Below are 16,991 nucleotides of genomic sequence, written 5' to 3'. Positions count from 1 at the left end.
TGTATATCAACACCAATCAGAAAGATTAAATACAAGGTACTTCACAAGTTAACTAAATTTCTATATCTCTCATACTTCAACCCACACAATGGAATGTTGCCACGAATATGAAACTTCGCCCATGAAAACTAATCAGCGAGACCAACCAAGGTGCACCATAAGGCACCAACAACCCAATATAAGCCAACAGTGAAATAAAGCGAAACCAAGAAACAATTAGATACTTCAAATAAGAGAGCAACAGTTAATATGAATGATCTTATCCTGAATGATCTTAACCTTGTCCAAGGCATCCTGTACCGAATCGGTACCCAACAACCAAGCCTCCCCCAGCTCAAACCACCCGACTGGTGACCGACACCGTCTACCATTTAATGCCTCTTAAGGAGCCATCTGGATGCTCGACTGATAGCTGTTGTTATAAGCAAACTCTGCTAATGGCAAGAACTGATCCACGAACGTCCAAAGTCAATAAAACAGGCGCGAAGCATATCCTCCAAAATCTGAATAGTACGCTCGGATTGTCCGTCCGTTTGAGGATGAAATGTTGTGCTCAACTCGACCCGTGTACCCAGCTCACGCTGAACTGCCCTCCGGAAATGCGAGGTAAACTGCGTACCTCGGTCAGAAATGATAGACACGGGCACACCATGAAGACGAACAATCTCCCGGATATAGATCTCCGCCAACCGCTCCGAAGAATAGGAAACTGCCACAGGAATGAAATGCGCCGACTTAGTCAGACTATCAATAATAACCCATACCGCATCGAACTTCCTCTGGTCCGTGGGAGTCCAATAACGAAGTCCATAGTGATACGCTCCCACTTCCACTCAGGAATCTCAATCTGCTGAAGCAAACAACCAGGTCTCTGATGCTCGTACTTTACCTGCTGACAATTCAAACATCAAGCTACATATGCAACAATATCCTTCTTTATCCTCCTCCACCAATAATGCTGCCGTAAATCTTGATACATCTTAGCGGCGCCCGGGTGAATAGAATACCGGGAACTATGGGTCTCCTCTAGAATCATCTCACGAAGTCCATCCACATTAGGCGCATAAACTCGACCCTGCATCCTCAAAACTCCATCATCTCCAACTGTAACCTGCTTGGCACTACCGTGCCGCACTGAGTCCCTAAGGACAAGCAAATGAGGATCATCATACTGCTGATCCCTGATACGTTCAAATAATGAAGACCGAGCGACTGTACAAGCTAAAACACGGCTAGGCTCAGAAACATCCAACCTCACGAACTGATTGGCTAACGCCTGAACATCCAAAGCAATCGGTCTTTCACTGACCGGAATATACGCAAGGCTGCCCATACTGGCTAACTTCCTACTCAAAGCATCGGCCACCACATTGGCCTTCCCCGGATGATACAAGATGGTGATATCATAGTCTTTCAATAGCTCCAACCACCTCCTTTACCTCAAATTTAGCTCCTTCGGCTTGAACAAATACTGTAGACTCTTGTGATCCGTGAACACCTCACATGACACGCCATATAAATAATGTCTCCATATCTTTAGCGCGTGAACAATGGCTGCTAGCTCCAAATCATGAACTGGATAATTCTTCTCGTGAATCTTCAACTATCGCGAAGCATATGCAATAACCTTGCCATTATGCATCAACACCGCACCCAATCCAATACGAAAGGCGTCACAATAAACGGTATATGGCCCTGAGCCTGTGGGCAACACCAACACAATTTTCTTTAAAAACTCTTTTCTCGGGCTAGGGACCTCAAAATTCGATTCCGGGCATACGCCCAAGTCCCATATTTTACTACGGACCCTACGGGACCGTCAAATCACGGGTCTGGGTCTGTTTACCAAAAATATTGACCGAAGTCAACTTTAATCAATTTTAATGGCCAAATTCAATATTTTTCTTAAATTTCACATAGAAGCTTTCCAGATACGCGCCCGGGCTGCGCACGCAAATCGAGGAGAAAGAAAATGAGGTTTTTAAGGCTTAGGAACCCGGATTCGGGTTCTAAAATAAAATATGACCCTTTGGGTCATCACAAACCGTCCATCGTATCTCCCGAGGTACAAGAGCCATACTTGGTCCGGGGCATGTTGACTTACCGTGTCCGTTCTTCAATACATCGTTCACTGTTCTCGGGTCTCGTTATGAGGGTTTCCCGGCCTCAATTATCATTTCGTCGATCCGTGCTTCCCCTTCATTCTCTCACTGGGAAATCGGGGAAAATATTGCCCCCGATTTTACCCGTACACAGTTTCATGTTTGAGCATATCCATGTAATTGGAGGTTTGAGCTCGAGACTTGGGAAATAATGAATAAAGTTAAAAATACAATTGTATATTGGCAAATAATTTATGATCAAGGTTTTTTTTTTTTCTGAAGAATTAATCTAAATAGTCATCTTACTTAATCACTTAAACTAAAAGCATATATATATATATATATATATCGATTAGAAAACGTTAATANGAGCTCGAGACTTGGGAAATAATAGAATAAAGTTAAAAATACAATTGTATATTGGCAATAATTTATGATCTAAGGTTTTTTTTTCTTTGAAGAATTAATATAAATAGTCATCTTACTTAATCACTTAAACTAAAAGCATATATATATATATATATATATATATCGATTAGAAAAAGTTAATAATATATTTGATAGGCTATTTGTGTAAAGATTTTTTCCAGAGGGACCCATTAAAAGGCTGTGAATAGCAAGGAAATTATATGTGTTTCGTGGCCGACCAAAATGAGAGGGGAGATAGGGTAAGACGTGGAAGTGTCACAGGAGGTTGCCATTGGTCTTGAAGTCCTAAGATACTGTTGTTTGCTGGTGAATTGTTCTTTGCATTATTCTATAGTTGGAAGGGAGTTTTGAAAATTATTGTGTATCATCTATAGATTACAGGTTTGAGTCGTGAAACTAATCATTAATATTTGTATTAGGATAGGTTATCTACGTCATACTTCTTGGGGTGCAACCCCTTCCCAAAACCTACGTGAACACAAAATACCTTGTGAACCAAACTGTCATTTTTTTAATTTCTATATAGTGACACAGCAAAACAATTATACTATTAAATCATCTAAGAAAACTATACAGGTACAAGATATGATAAGTGAATTTAATAACTTGAAAAATATATAAGAATTTACGATAATGATGGATGATATCTTATCGAATCAAATCTTATATTATCAAATAATGGTGTTTGGCTAGTTAATGCCTTAATAAATTTAGGGACCTAATATGGAGTTACCTAAATGAAGAAATTAATTTATGAACTGGTGGACAGGTGGAATGATTTTGAATGATATTGTACTTCCTATCATGTCCCAATTCCATAGTATTTACGTATATATATACATATATAATAGATATTAGTCTTATGGTACGCGCTTTACGTGTGTATCCATGTATGAGTATAAAAAAAATTTTAAAAATATATAAAGATTATTAAATAATATGTTTGCATTAAAAATATAAGTTCCCAAAAATTAATGATGAATGTTGATTATGTGTCGCTTGCTTAATAAATAAGAAAATATGAATTATTGCACCTTTTGGGTGTTCCGCCAATGACCGAAGTTATCAGATTATATTTTTTTTCCTCTCTCCCTTCTTCTTTCTCTCTATCTCTATTATATAGTTTTTTGTTATTTGTTTTGATAGTTGAGTATTGTCTTAAAATATTATACAAAATAATCAATAAAGGGAAAACTATTATTTGAGTAATTAATTAAAAGAGTTTAAAGATAACATCGAATGAATTATAGTCATGTTATGCCCAAAAAATTATGATCATATTATATTATTCAAATAATGATTTATATAAGATAAATTCTTGATTGCTCTTAAAATCCTAAATATCAAGACTTCCAACATAATTCAAATAAAAAAGAATTTAAAAGGTAAAAAAAATCAATGAATATTCGGTTATAAATCTAAATCATTTTTGTTTTCACTTGCCAAATAGGAGTTAGGAAAAATTAAGACTGGCCTCGGAGTGAGACACTCGTAAAATATTCTTGGATTACGTGTGGACTCTTATCTTGTGAAGCTACCGCCTCAAGTGCCCCGAACTTATGCTTGATATGCACCCAACGCCTAGCGTGCAAGCTCGTCCAAAAGTTATTGATCAATTATGTGTAATTAGCTTTGTATGTAGATTATCAAAAATTCATTAACAATCACTTGACTCCTGAAAAGCTCTATTCATTAATTGTAGTTCATAAGTTGAGATCGAACACTAATATCGCACCATGAAAATAAATTTGAGCGAACCTTTCATCCAAAAATTCTTCATGTTTTAACTTTTGTTAGATCTTCATTATTTAATTCTTTATAATTGTCTCTCAAAATCTTATTTTTATACTTTATTTCGTTTGATAACAATATTTTTGTATTTGTGGACTATAAAATTTATTATTTAATAATTAGTGTTAGTAATAACAATTTACAAATAACTATATACATTAATGTTTTCTGTAAGAAATTAAAGTATTGAATTGTTTTTAATTTATTACTTCTAACATCTTATTGGAAGCACACAATGGTAAGTTACATTATATAATTATGAATTATTCCTCTAAGACTAAATGCAATTTTCTTTTTCTTTTTTGAATTTGTTGCTTGGTTGCTTCTCAAAAAAATGTCAATAAAGAAACAATAATCTTTCGATAAGATGTTTAAATTGTCGCATTAAAATTTATTTTTGTATTTACTTATTTCTCGCCCAAACCTACCTAAAATGATATTTTATGTTAAATTTCATATTATCTGTTAGAATAAAGTGTTAATTTTCTTTTTCGATTATGCTCCGTTTTGAAACATACATGTAGTATAAGGCTTTCTAACTTCTCTATGTCCATTGAATTGGAGGTCATAAATATACGTGATGTAATCCTTTATTTTCTATGCATTTATTAAAATTTTATGTTATATTATTTAAATAGAAAAATAATTTGTATAAGGTAAGATATTTGAAATATTAGGAATTTATACATAGTTCAAATAAGGAATGATTATTATAGTAAAATTTTGGTTGATTTAAAAGTCATAAATATTATAAAAGTAACTTAAATTACAATTTTATCCAATATGAAATCAATTTTTAAAGGGTAAAAAAGGCGAACGATATTTCGCTAAGGAGCTTCGTACTTTTAATATAGTATAGATAGATAGATAGATATAGATAGATAGATTAGACTTCTAAAGTGAAAATTCTGTCTCCGTCAATAATTATGAGCCCTCAAAGATCAAATATTGTACTCTTAATTCGCATTATAACCTACTTGAATCAGCTGCGGATCCAACTATGTTCTTCCTTAATTATTCTCATGATTTGAAGTCAATTCATAAGTCTCAAATTCCTCTTGCCTTATTTTACCACGTAATTACAACATATTAGACCTTTAATCATACTTGTAAAAATTAAGCCTCAATATTTCCTCTGTTTCAATATATGTGAACCCATATAATTATTTGGGGAGTCAAACAAGATATTTTTTACCATGTTTTTTTGCAATTACTTTTAAATTATTTAGAATTATTAATTATTGCGACTTATAATATTTTATATGTAATTTTTAAATACGTAGATTTTATTATAAAATATAAATTTTATGTCCGGATTTACATATAAAATTTATCAGTTTGACTCCCTTACTCGAAAAAGGTTCACACAAACTGAAAATGGAAGGAGCAATTGGAATAAGTGTGCCCTAATATATGCTCTTTATTGCCAAAAGGGATCACCCCTATATACAAACTACTACAAAGTAAAGCGTTCCTACATATTCTTTTGGAAATGTTCGTAAAGCGTTGGTAAATAGTGTTTTAAAAGGCATTGGCGTAAGGCGAGACATTTTACCTAAATTAAAGTAAGTGTAGGCTTAGACCCGAATCTGTTGGAGTGCAAATTGCACAGCTCGATCCTACTTCTGCCACTAAATTTGTTCCTGTCGCCAACTGCAATAAGGTCCACTGCTATTATTACCATATTATTACTACACACAACATATTTTTTTCCTATTATACATATATAAACGACTCAAAGCTCATGAATTTCTCAACTGTTTTTCAAATATTTAGCCACAATGAGTTATGTTTGCAACTTTCTCCAGCCTGTTATTCTCTTCTTGCCCATTCTTCTCATTATTATTTCAGACAGTATAGCTCAAGCTGGAACATTGACTGATAATAAAAATTTGCAAAAATGGCCATTCAACAATTCAGTTTCAGCTGTTTTAGTGTTCGGAGACTCTACGGTTGATTCAGGGAACAACAACTACATAAGCACTCTTTCTAAGTGCGATTTCTCACCCTATGGAATGGATTTTCTGAACCACATTCCCACCGGAAGGTTCACCAATGGCCGCCTCGTCACAGATTACATTGGTAAGACTGTCAGTGTATATAACTTAAATCCTTATGTTATATATGCAGATAGTGTAATGGTTTTTATTTAATGAGTATAGTTTAACATATGATAACCGGGCAATTATCATTTTTACTAAGTCGCTGTTTAGTGATATATATAAGTTTGTAAATATGTATTGTCTGTGCATAGAATTTATAAGCTCTTTCTTTAGTTTGACTTTTACGAAACTAATAGTGTACTATCAGGTCATTTAAAAGTAAATACCAGTCACTAATCACTACTATAATAAGTGCTAGTGGGGAAGAGTTTAAGTTCTATAAATATATGCATTGACGTATAAAAATATTCAATACTTTTAATGAGCTACACAAATACGTACTATAATAGGTTAACTTAAACTAATAGTATAAAAAATTTGTTGCACTATTGTCTGTTTAAGTGGAATTAGCAACTTGAAAATTTTAACATGTTAAATTATACCAATAATGTCAAAATTTCTTACTCTTTCATGTGAATATGTAATTTTTTTTTTTTTTATTTATATTTTGCTGTCTATTTTGTAACAGTCTCGTACATGGGAATCAAAGATTTTGTGCCACCCTATTTGGACCCAAGTCTTAGCTTGGAGGAGCTCATGACCGGAGTTAGTTTCGCCTCCGGTAGCTCTGGCTTCGACCCTCTCACTGCTCAACTTAGCGTGCGTCTTTCTCTCTCTCTTATTGAAAATTGTGTATATATACAGATAAAAGAAATTTGATATATTTATAGAATGTAATTTTCTGGCGAATGAATATTAATTGACTCCCCTTGTATAATAGTAGCTCCGCCACTAATTTGTTAGATTTGTAATAGGTATATATAGGTTCAGATTAATAATTGCGGATATTTCAAAAGAATAAGAAGATTAAGGATTTCGTAACATTTTCCAATTTCACTAGACCTAATTTAGTAGGAACAGTACCTTTTTAAGAAAAAAACAGACGCATTATGCCAAAAGTTGAACTCTTTGTGAAAACAACACAATATACACGTCTCCTTCATGAACTTGAACGTTATACTTCATAATGGCTACTTTCTTAGGATAATAAAAAAATAGGGCAGAGATTACTTTTAGCCAGTGGCTGACTATTTATATCTGGCATTCGTAAAAGTGTATAAAATTTATATATTTTTTGTATATATAAATCTAGACACACACACGCACATGCACACAAAATATACAAAAAAAAAAGATATTACTATTATTTTGAGAACGGCTATACAGTGTTATTTTTCCCAAAAAAAAAAAAATATTGCCTCTTCTAAGAATTATAAGTATACAAGATTAGTGGTTTGATAATTTGCAGGGTGTAATACCATTGGAAAAGCAGCTGGAATATTTCAAAGAATATAAAAGGAAACTTGAAAATGCGATAGGGAAAGAAAAGACAAAATTGCTAATAAGCAAAGCAGCATTTATTATAAGTGCAGGGACAAATGACTTCGTTGTAAGCTATTTTAATACCCCATTTCGAAGAAAAAACTATAAAGTCTCTGCCTACCAGCAATTCTTGTTGCAATTGGTGCAACAATTTGTCCAGGTATGTCTTTTTCTCATAAATTAAAGCCATGTGATTGTTTTAAATTAGAAATTCATATTTTTAATATATATTATTATTTTTATATTAACACAAGTCATTTTTAAAATTCTTTTTATTAAAATTATACAAAAAAAATATTCACTGGGATATTGTGCTTTGAGTCAGTCTTTTTGGCACAGATAATAATTTGGAGACCAAACATTAATGTTGATTTATGAAGTGGGGATGGATTGTATTAGGTGTAAGGTGTTGCCACTTTATTTTTATTTTTATTTTTTTTGGTTTCGCACTCAGTGTTCGATACTCATATTAATTGGGCCCGATTAATTAAATTCGGATTCGCGCCGGAAAGTCCCACATTGTAGTAAAGCGCTCCCTAACAAAGGCGACTCCATAGTCAGGGACTCGAACCCGAAACATCTAGTTAAGAATGAAAGAATACTTACCACTCCACCACAACTCTGGTTGGTTCATTAATTATATTGGAGACATCGACACAACCCTTAGCACTAGGCTTTTCCTTTTTGTTTCTTTTTTTCTGGTAACATCCTTTAAAACACTTGAGAAGGGACAACTTTGAGTTTTATTATTGGATCTACAATTACATTAAAGTTTTCTTTATTAATCACGAAAATTAATATAAGTCGATAAATTGTCTTTCAATCATTGAGTTCACTATCGACTTCAAATTTGGCACTATTTAAATTAAATAAATAACTTATAATAAAGCTACTTTCCTTAAACGCTATTTCCTTCGGTCCACAATAAGTGACCAATATGCCTTGGGCACGCCTATTAAGAAAATATAAAATTCTAGACAAATTAGTTAGTGTGACTAAACTACCCTTAATTAAATATTGCAGCATAGTTAATGTGAGGAGTAAAAGACTTTTTAGGGGTACGTACATAAGGGTAATTTTGGAAAAATAAATTGAATTTTTTCTTGATTATATAAATGGAAACTAATTTTGGACCAAAATAAAAAGGCAAATTGGTCACTTGTTGTGGACAGAAGGGAGTAAACTGGTCTACCCTGGTCGCCTTGATTGTTTTCAAACAAATCTAATGTTAGACCGAGAGAGTGTTTGGCTAAGCTTATAAGCTGGTCAAACTGGCTTATAAGCACTTTTTGATTTATCTACGCATTTGGTAAACACACAAAGTGCTTATAAGTTAAAATCGGCCATAAGTCATAAGTTGGTCACCATCAACTTATGGCTTTTCAGCTTATAAGCACTTTTAGTTTGACCAAAGTTTTTACTATTTTATCCTTAATAATATTTTTTAATTTGCAAAATATTTTTTCCAAAATGAATTTCCTGACTTTCTCTTCATTTCATATTCGTTATCCGTCCTTTTCTTTACACAAAAAAAAAAAAACTTTTTAATTTATAATCTTTTATAAAGTTTTTAAGGGTATTCTAGTCATTTTAATAAAAGAATAATTTATAAGCACTTTTCTACCAAACACATCAACTGCTTATTATTTAGTTTCAGCACGTCTATCCAAACGCATAAATATTTATTTAAAATATCAGTTTTAGCACTTAAAAATACTTTTCAGTACTTCAAGCTTATAAGCTATTTACAATCAGCTAATCCAAACGGGCTCCAAGTCTTGCTAGCCGATAATAGTTAAAGGTCAAACGGGGTAATAGGGAGAGGAGATTAACATATGGTAACTTCACTTGACCCATAGATAGTGCATTTATACTTTTCTTTCGTTTTTTATTAATGTTGAGGGGTTGATAAGAGAGAGTTGCTTAAGTGCTAAGCATCCTCCACTTCTAATTCTGAGATTGCGGGTTCGAGTTTAACAAGGAAGCAAAATGGAAAGCTTTTGGAGAGAAGTTTGAGGTCAAACGTGGCTTGATCTTAAGTTTTTAAACTGATTTGTATTCCACATATAGTGTCACTAGTCCAACTAGTGGCGAATGCAGTATTATACCGTTGGTTTAATCGAATCCAGTATTTTCATTATAGAATTCAAACGGTTTCAATTTAACGTATTTGATATATATAATTTGTTTTAATAAACTTGATGTTAATTGTTCTAGGGTTTGACGAACGAGGGAGCTCGAGTGATCGGTGTCGTCGGAGTTCCGCCATTCGGGTGTTTGCCGGTGGTCATCACAATAAATTCCGGCAGTGCACTTCAACCCCGCCAATGTGTTGAGTCGTACTCTGCTGTTGCAAGAGAGTACAATTTGCTTCTTCAACATTTGCTAAAGACTATGCAAACTCATGACACAAAATTATTCTACGCCGATATCTACAACCCTTTAAACGACATGATACAAAATCCAGCTAAATATGGTGAGTGCCCAAAAGTTTTCCAGTTTGGATTTACTAACTAATTAGATATACTGATATAGTCAAACTTCTCTATAACAGTCTCGTTTGTTTCGAATATTTTTGGATGTTATATCGAATTGTTGTTATAGAGAACATATATTATAATACAACATGAAATTTGATTCCAAAAAAACTTGACTTTTATAGTGAAGTGTTGTTATATAAGGATCTTGTTATATAGAGGTTTGACTATAGCATAAATATTGTTTATACGTACTAACCAGTCGTAGTTCTTAATCATTAAGATACTAATTCCACTTATTGTAAATAGTTACATGTGGGGTGGATATACACTATAAATTTCGGATTCATCTAAACTCAGTAGACATTACGTACGTAGCTTTGGCTTGGGACATGTATATGCTTTAAGAATTCATTAAATAAATATAGTATAATTAATAAAACCTATGTAGTCCCACAAAAGGGGTTTGGGGAGGGTGGTAAGTATGCAGAGTTAGCCCTACCTTGTGGATGTAGAAAAGTTATTTTCGATAGACCCTCAGTTCAGTAAAATTCTAAACCGAACACATAAAATTCAAATCTAGAATCCGTCTTCAATTATACATAAAATTTGACCTAATAGTGTAAAAATTCTTTTATAAGTTAGACTCTTCCTCCCCCTCCCTCNGTTACTTATTACAATTTGTTCCAAGCCTTTCGTCCTACCATTGATTTTGTTATCAAACAGTAATCATATGGTGAAGAACTCGAAAAATAGAAAATTAACAAGTGATTAGAAATTGTTCTGAAGCATGTATTTCCAAGTTTGGATGATTATGATGAACATAATAATTTCTGATTCTTCTCCCTTTTGTTTCCTTTATTTATTTTTGTCCACCTTAGTAATTTTATGGAATATATTTACAGTTTTTGATCTCCTCATTGAAGTTAGGTCCCATATAAGTAGGGGTGTATAAAGAAAATCGATAAACTGCACCAAATCGATAATTCGAGTCACATCCGGAAAAAAAAACCTGATGTGATTTGGTTTGGTATTGGAAAAAAAACCGACCATAATTGGTTTGGTTTGGTTTTAACTAAAAAAAAGTCAAACCGACACCAAACCAACCCGACATTATATAAATATTTTATATATAAAATATTTATTGTAATGTAATTTATAAAAATTTCTTAAACTTTTTCACAATTTAATTTATCTTTTAATGTAATATTTCAAGCTTGGACATAACATTCATGAATGGTCCAATAAGTTTTATAACCTATAAATGTAGTAACTCAAATAAAGTTCAAATCTAATGCTAACAAAATAAATCAATTCAATACTAGAAATGACAATAGTGTTGAATATCTATCACTAGTTTTGCATTATTTCATAATGAAAATACATAACTTAATTTATATTTTTCTTTAGTGCTTAGTCATGTAATTAATAGTACTTAGTAGATGTACTTATTTCTATATATAGTACTTTAGATTAATTATGTTTATTTTTATTATGGCTTATTAATTAGCAATATTTATTTCATGCAATTTTATTATTTTTATTATTGAATATATTAGTACAATGTTATAACTCATCTTTTGCTACTGAGGAAGGGAGTATGGGCTTTAGGAGTATTATGGAGGTTGTTAGAAGGATGGGTCTTTGTGTATGTGCATTGACTATCGTCAGTTGAATAAAGTCACCATCAAGAACAAGTACCCTCTTCCCAGAATAGATGATTTATTTGATCAACTTCAGGGTGCCCAGTGTTATTCCAAGATTGACCTCAGATCGGGATACCATCAGTTGAAGGTTAAGGAAGTTGATATTCCAAAAACAGCTTTTAGGACTCGATATGGGCATTTCGAATTTTTGGTAATGTCATTTGGTTTAACGAATGCACCAGCAGCTTTCATGGACCTGATGAATAGGGTCTTCAAGCCTTATCTTGATTTGTTTGTTATCGTGTTTATTGATGACATGTTGATTTATTCCCGTAGCGAGACTGGCCATGTCGAACATCTCAGAATTGTGTTGCAAACACTGCAGGATCACAGACTATATGCAAAATTTTCTAAGTGTGAATTCTGGTTGAAACCAATAGCGTTTTTGGGCCATGTCATCTCAGGGGAAGGCGTGAAGGTGGACTCTCAGAAAATAGAGGCAGTGAAGAATTGGCCTAGACCCACCTCAGTATCCGATATAAGAAGTTTCTTGGGTCTAGCAGGCTATTACAGGCGTTTTGTAGAGGGATTTTCTTCTATCTCGTACCCTTTAACTAGATTAACTTAGAAGAAAGTCAAGTTTCAATGGTCGGACGCGTGCGAGAAAAGTTTTGAGGAGCTAAAGAAGAGGTTGACTTCAGCTCCAGTCCTGACACTACCGGAAGGAACCGAGGGGTTCGTGGTTTATTGTGATGCTTCAGGGGTTGGTCTTGGGTGTGTATTAATGCAGCACGGTAAATTCATAGCCTACGCGTCGAGACAACTCAAGGCTCATGAGAAGAATTATCCGACTCATGATCTTGAATTAGCAGCTGTGGTGTTTGCGCTTAAGATCTGGCGCCATTATTTGAAAGGGGAACATGTTGACATTTTTACAGATCACAAGAGCCTCCAGTACATCTTCACGCAAAGAGAATTAAATCTACGTCAGAGAAGGTGGCTCGAATTACTTAAAGATTATGATGTTGATATCCTCTATCATCCAGGAAAAGCAAATGTTGTAGCCGATGCTCTCAGTCGGCGTTCTATGGGCAGCTTAGCTCATGTTGAGGCAGACAAGCAAGCTATGGTGAAGGAAGTCCACCGCTTAGCAAGTCTAGGAGTTCGACTTTTGGACTCCGAAGATGGTGGCGTTGTTCTCCAGAACAGGGCTGAATCCTCCTTAGTAGCTGAAGTGAAGGAAAAACAGTTCAGTGATCCCTACTTATTGCAGCTGAAGGAGGGAATTCACAAACACAAGACTATGGCTTTTGAACAAGGGGGAGATGATGGTACCTTGAGATACAGAGGCAGACTATGTGTTCCAAACGTAGATGGGCTCAGAGAGAGGATTATGTCAGAAGCCCACAATTCTAGGTATTCTATTCACCCCGGTTCCACAAAGATGTATCACGATCTTAAGGAGGTTTATTGGTGGAACGATATGAAAAAGAATATAGCAGATTTCGTGGCTAAGTGTCCAAATTGCCAGCAGGTGAAAGTCGAACACCAGAGGCCTGGCGGTTTAACTCAGAATATAGAAATTCCCATTTGGAAATGGGAGATGATAAACATGGACTTCATAACCGGTCTACCTCGCTCGTTCCGGAAGCATGATTCGATTTGGGTGATTGTAGATCGACTTACCAAGTCAGCTCACTTCTTGCCAGTAAAGGCTACAGATTCGGCCGAGGATTATGCCAAGTTGTATATCAAAGAAATTGTCCGATTGCATGGGACTCCCTTGTCCATTATCTCAGATCGTGGTGCGCAGTTCACAGCAAACTTTTGGAAATCCTTTCAGAAGGGATTGGGCACAAGGGTGAACCTCAGCACCGCTTTTCACCCTCAGACAGATGGACAGGCGGAACGCACCATTCAGACTCTGGAGGATATGTTGAGGGCGTGTGTTATTGATTTTAAAGGTAGTTGGGACGATCATCTACCTCTCATTGAGTTTGCTTACAATAACAGCTATCACTCCAGTATCAAGATGGCACCGTACGAAGCTTTGTATGGGCGAAGGTGCAGATCACCAATTGGTTGGTTCGAAGTCGGAGAAACGGAGTTGTTAGGACCCGATTTGGTCTATCAGGCTGTGGAGAAAGTCAACTTAATACAAAGGCATTTGAAGACGGCTCAAAGTCGCCAAAAAGTCCTATTCGGACGTGCGGCGTAGGGACTTAGAGTTCCAAGTTGATGATTGGGTGTTTTTGAAAGTATCGCCCATGAAAGGCGTTATGAGATTTGGGAAGAAGGGGAAACTTAGTCCCCGCTATATTGGTCCATATAGAATCCTGCGAAGGATCGGACAGGTGGCATATGAGTTGGAATTGCCACAAGAACTAGCTGCTGTACACCCAGTGTTCCATGTGTCCATGTTGAAGAAATTCGTGGGAGACCCGTCACTTGTGGTTCCTACAGAGGTTATAGGGGTTAAAGACAGCCTATCTTATGAAGAAATTCCAATAGCTATTCTTGATCGTCAAATTCGCAAGCTCAGAACTAAGGAAATTGCTTCAGTAAAAGTGCTTTGGAGGAATCAAAAGATTGAAGAGGCTACATGGGAAGCCGAGGAGGACATGAAGTCCACATATCCCCATCTCTTTGAAGGGCAAAAGGAAAATGTGGAAGGTAATTGACCTTTCCATTCAGTTCTTATATTATAATCTCCATGTTCTTCAGTATTTACTCAGCTTAGTATTTAGTGATCACGTGCTCATTCAGTTGGATACACATGTATTCATGATATTTCAATATTCGCATATCATCATCACACCCGTTTAATGTCCATAGATAGTCATAGTTGCAACCAGGACTATCATTCGAGGACGAATGATCCCAAGGGGGAGATAATGTAACACCCCGTAAATTCGGCTTAGGTGTGAATGTGGTAAATGAGTGGTAAGGTTATATTTTGAACATGTGAAGTCCCAACGGGATGATTGTGGGTAAAATAGTTGTTTCAAAAATCAAAATGGAAAGAGAGGTGCATAAGATTTGACAAAAATCGACTAAGTTGCAGAAGGTCTGTCTTCCATCAAGTTTTAGTGAAAATGTGTAAGGAATTGGGGAAAACACAAAGCATGAAAGCCTTTGAAATAGCTTTCCAACGATATATTATGGAGCCCGAACGGATCTCTGTGCAAAAGGTTATGTGCGTTTTTCGGAACAGTACGCGTATGCGCGAACACTCGCGCGAACAAGCCTTCAGGTGCGCGAACTCGCGCGTGGGAGGCAGTGTTACTGCCGTTGAGCGTGAACTCTGGCGCGAACAAGCCTCCAGGTGCGCGAACTCGCGCGTGGGGGGTCGTTTAAAGCTATATTTCATCCCCCACAGCCCCAAAATATAAAAACTTGCTCTAGAAAGGGGAACTCTCAAAAACCTAACTCCTTAAGGGTCCTTCCACCACCCAAGGTAAGTTCTAATGGTGATTCTAAGTTAATTTCACTTTTTATCTTATTAACATGGGTAAACCCTCCATATCATTAGATATTCGATTGGGACATCATTGTTGAGAGAAGGAAGCCTAGAACTCGAAAATCAAGGGTTTGAACTTCGAAAAAGTAATGTCTTCACCCTCTAAATGATTCTAGCATTGGTTTAATGATTATAAATCCTAGTTCATGAGACATGAGTTGTTGGGGTTGATAGAAAAGCATGAACGATTATAGGGTTGGGGTGTTGAGTGTTGAGTGTTGATTATTGGTTAAGAGTGTTGTTTGCCTTATGGGTGATGAAGAATAATGTTGGTGTAATCATTTGAGACCTTAGAATTTATCTAGGAACAAGAGAATGGGTTGTTGGGTGTAGAGACACCATTAATAAGGACTATGAAGCTTTATTTTTACCAAGTGTTTGACAAAATGCTTAAGTGACCAAAACATGAGCATTATAGCTAATGTGGAATCCCTTTGACTTGTATTGCTATAGATTGAAGTTGAAAGGATTGACAAACGTTGTATTACGCTCAAGAGCAGGAAGTTAAGGTATGTAAGGCTAACTCTTTACGTTTGGGAATGTCTATGATTCTCCCTACGTCCCATTCATTATGATCATTACCAGTCTCCTCAGAAAGGAACTATGGCTTAGTTCCCTGATCAGTAGTAGGACTTTTATTCTCTAGATGGCATAGTCTCATAATCATTCGATATTCTATGAGTTTCAGTTATGACAAATCAACTTGTTATGAATACTCATCTCAGTCTAATCCTATTCACTATTCCAGTATCATGTAACCCAGTATGGCTCATTATTTCAGTATCATGTATTTTAATATGATTCTCAGTTCCTGATTTTATATTCTTGAATGTTGAACACCTATATTTGGGCCTGAGGCCGCAGTTTATGCTTTATGCATTTTTGGGCCTGAGGCCGCAGTTATGTATACGTATACTTGGGCCCGAGGCCTCAGTTGTGCACATATATATTGGCCTGAGGCCGCAGTTTAATATTCAGTTAAACAGGTTGTTCATCATTCAGAAGAGGGAGTATTCACATCCTTACTTCCTTGTTCAGTTATTAGTTTATCAGCTAGCAGTTCAGTTTCAGTTTCAGTATTTACAGTTCTTTTGTTCAACTATTTTACATACCAGTACAATTCAAATGTACTGACGCCCCTTTTGCCCGGGGCCTGTATCTCGCGATGCAGGTAACGATTTACAGGTCGACGATTCAGCTTGCTAACATCTCGTATCAGCTATTGGTGAGCCCCAGTCTTTCGGGGCCTTATCTCTCTTTTGTTTTAGTCATTATAGTATTTCAGTTAATAAGGTATACCGGGGACCTTGTCCCGGTAAACAGTTGGCGTTTTTCAGTATTCTTTAGAGGCTTCGTAGACTATAACCCAGTCAGTCAGATATTAGCAGGCTTTCATGTGTTAGCCTTGTCGGCTACTTGTTTATACTTGCAGACCTTTCAGTATTTTTCCGCATCTATGATATTTCAGTCAGACTTTTTAGCAGACTATCATGATTTACACTTACCTCTAGCTCATAGTTATACCACATGTTGATCCAGCC

The 16,991-nt window shown here is 35.5% G+C and overlaps 1 protein-coding gene across 1 annotated transcript; it reads left to right on the top strand.

Moving 5' to 3' along the window:
* The first annotated feature begins 6,055 nt into the window (after positions 1-6,055).
* Positions 6,056-10,408, top strand: LOC109218582 (GDSL esterase/lipase At5g45960-like). The gene is made up of 4 exons (XM_019382961.1): positions 6,056-6,404; positions 6,954-7,084; positions 7,734-7,967; positions 10,025-10,408. Exons 1-4 carry the CDS (start codon positions 6,104-6,106, stop codon positions 10,322-10,324), a joined length of 966 nt encoding a protein of 321 aa, XP_019238506.1. The 5' UTR covers positions 6,056-6,103; the 3' UTR covers positions 10,325-10,408.
* The last annotated feature ends 6,583 nt before the right edge of the window (positions 10,409-16,991 follow it).

Source organism: Nicotiana attenuata, unplaced genomic scaffold, assembly GCF_001879085.1.
Source record: "Nicotiana attenuata strain UT unplaced genomic scaffold, NIATTr2, whole genome shotgun sequence".
NCBI lineage: Eukaryota > Viridiplantae > Streptophyta > Magnoliopsida > Solanales > Solanaceae > Nicotiana > Nicotiana attenuata.
This window is presented reverse-complemented; position numbering and strand designations above follow the sequence as displayed.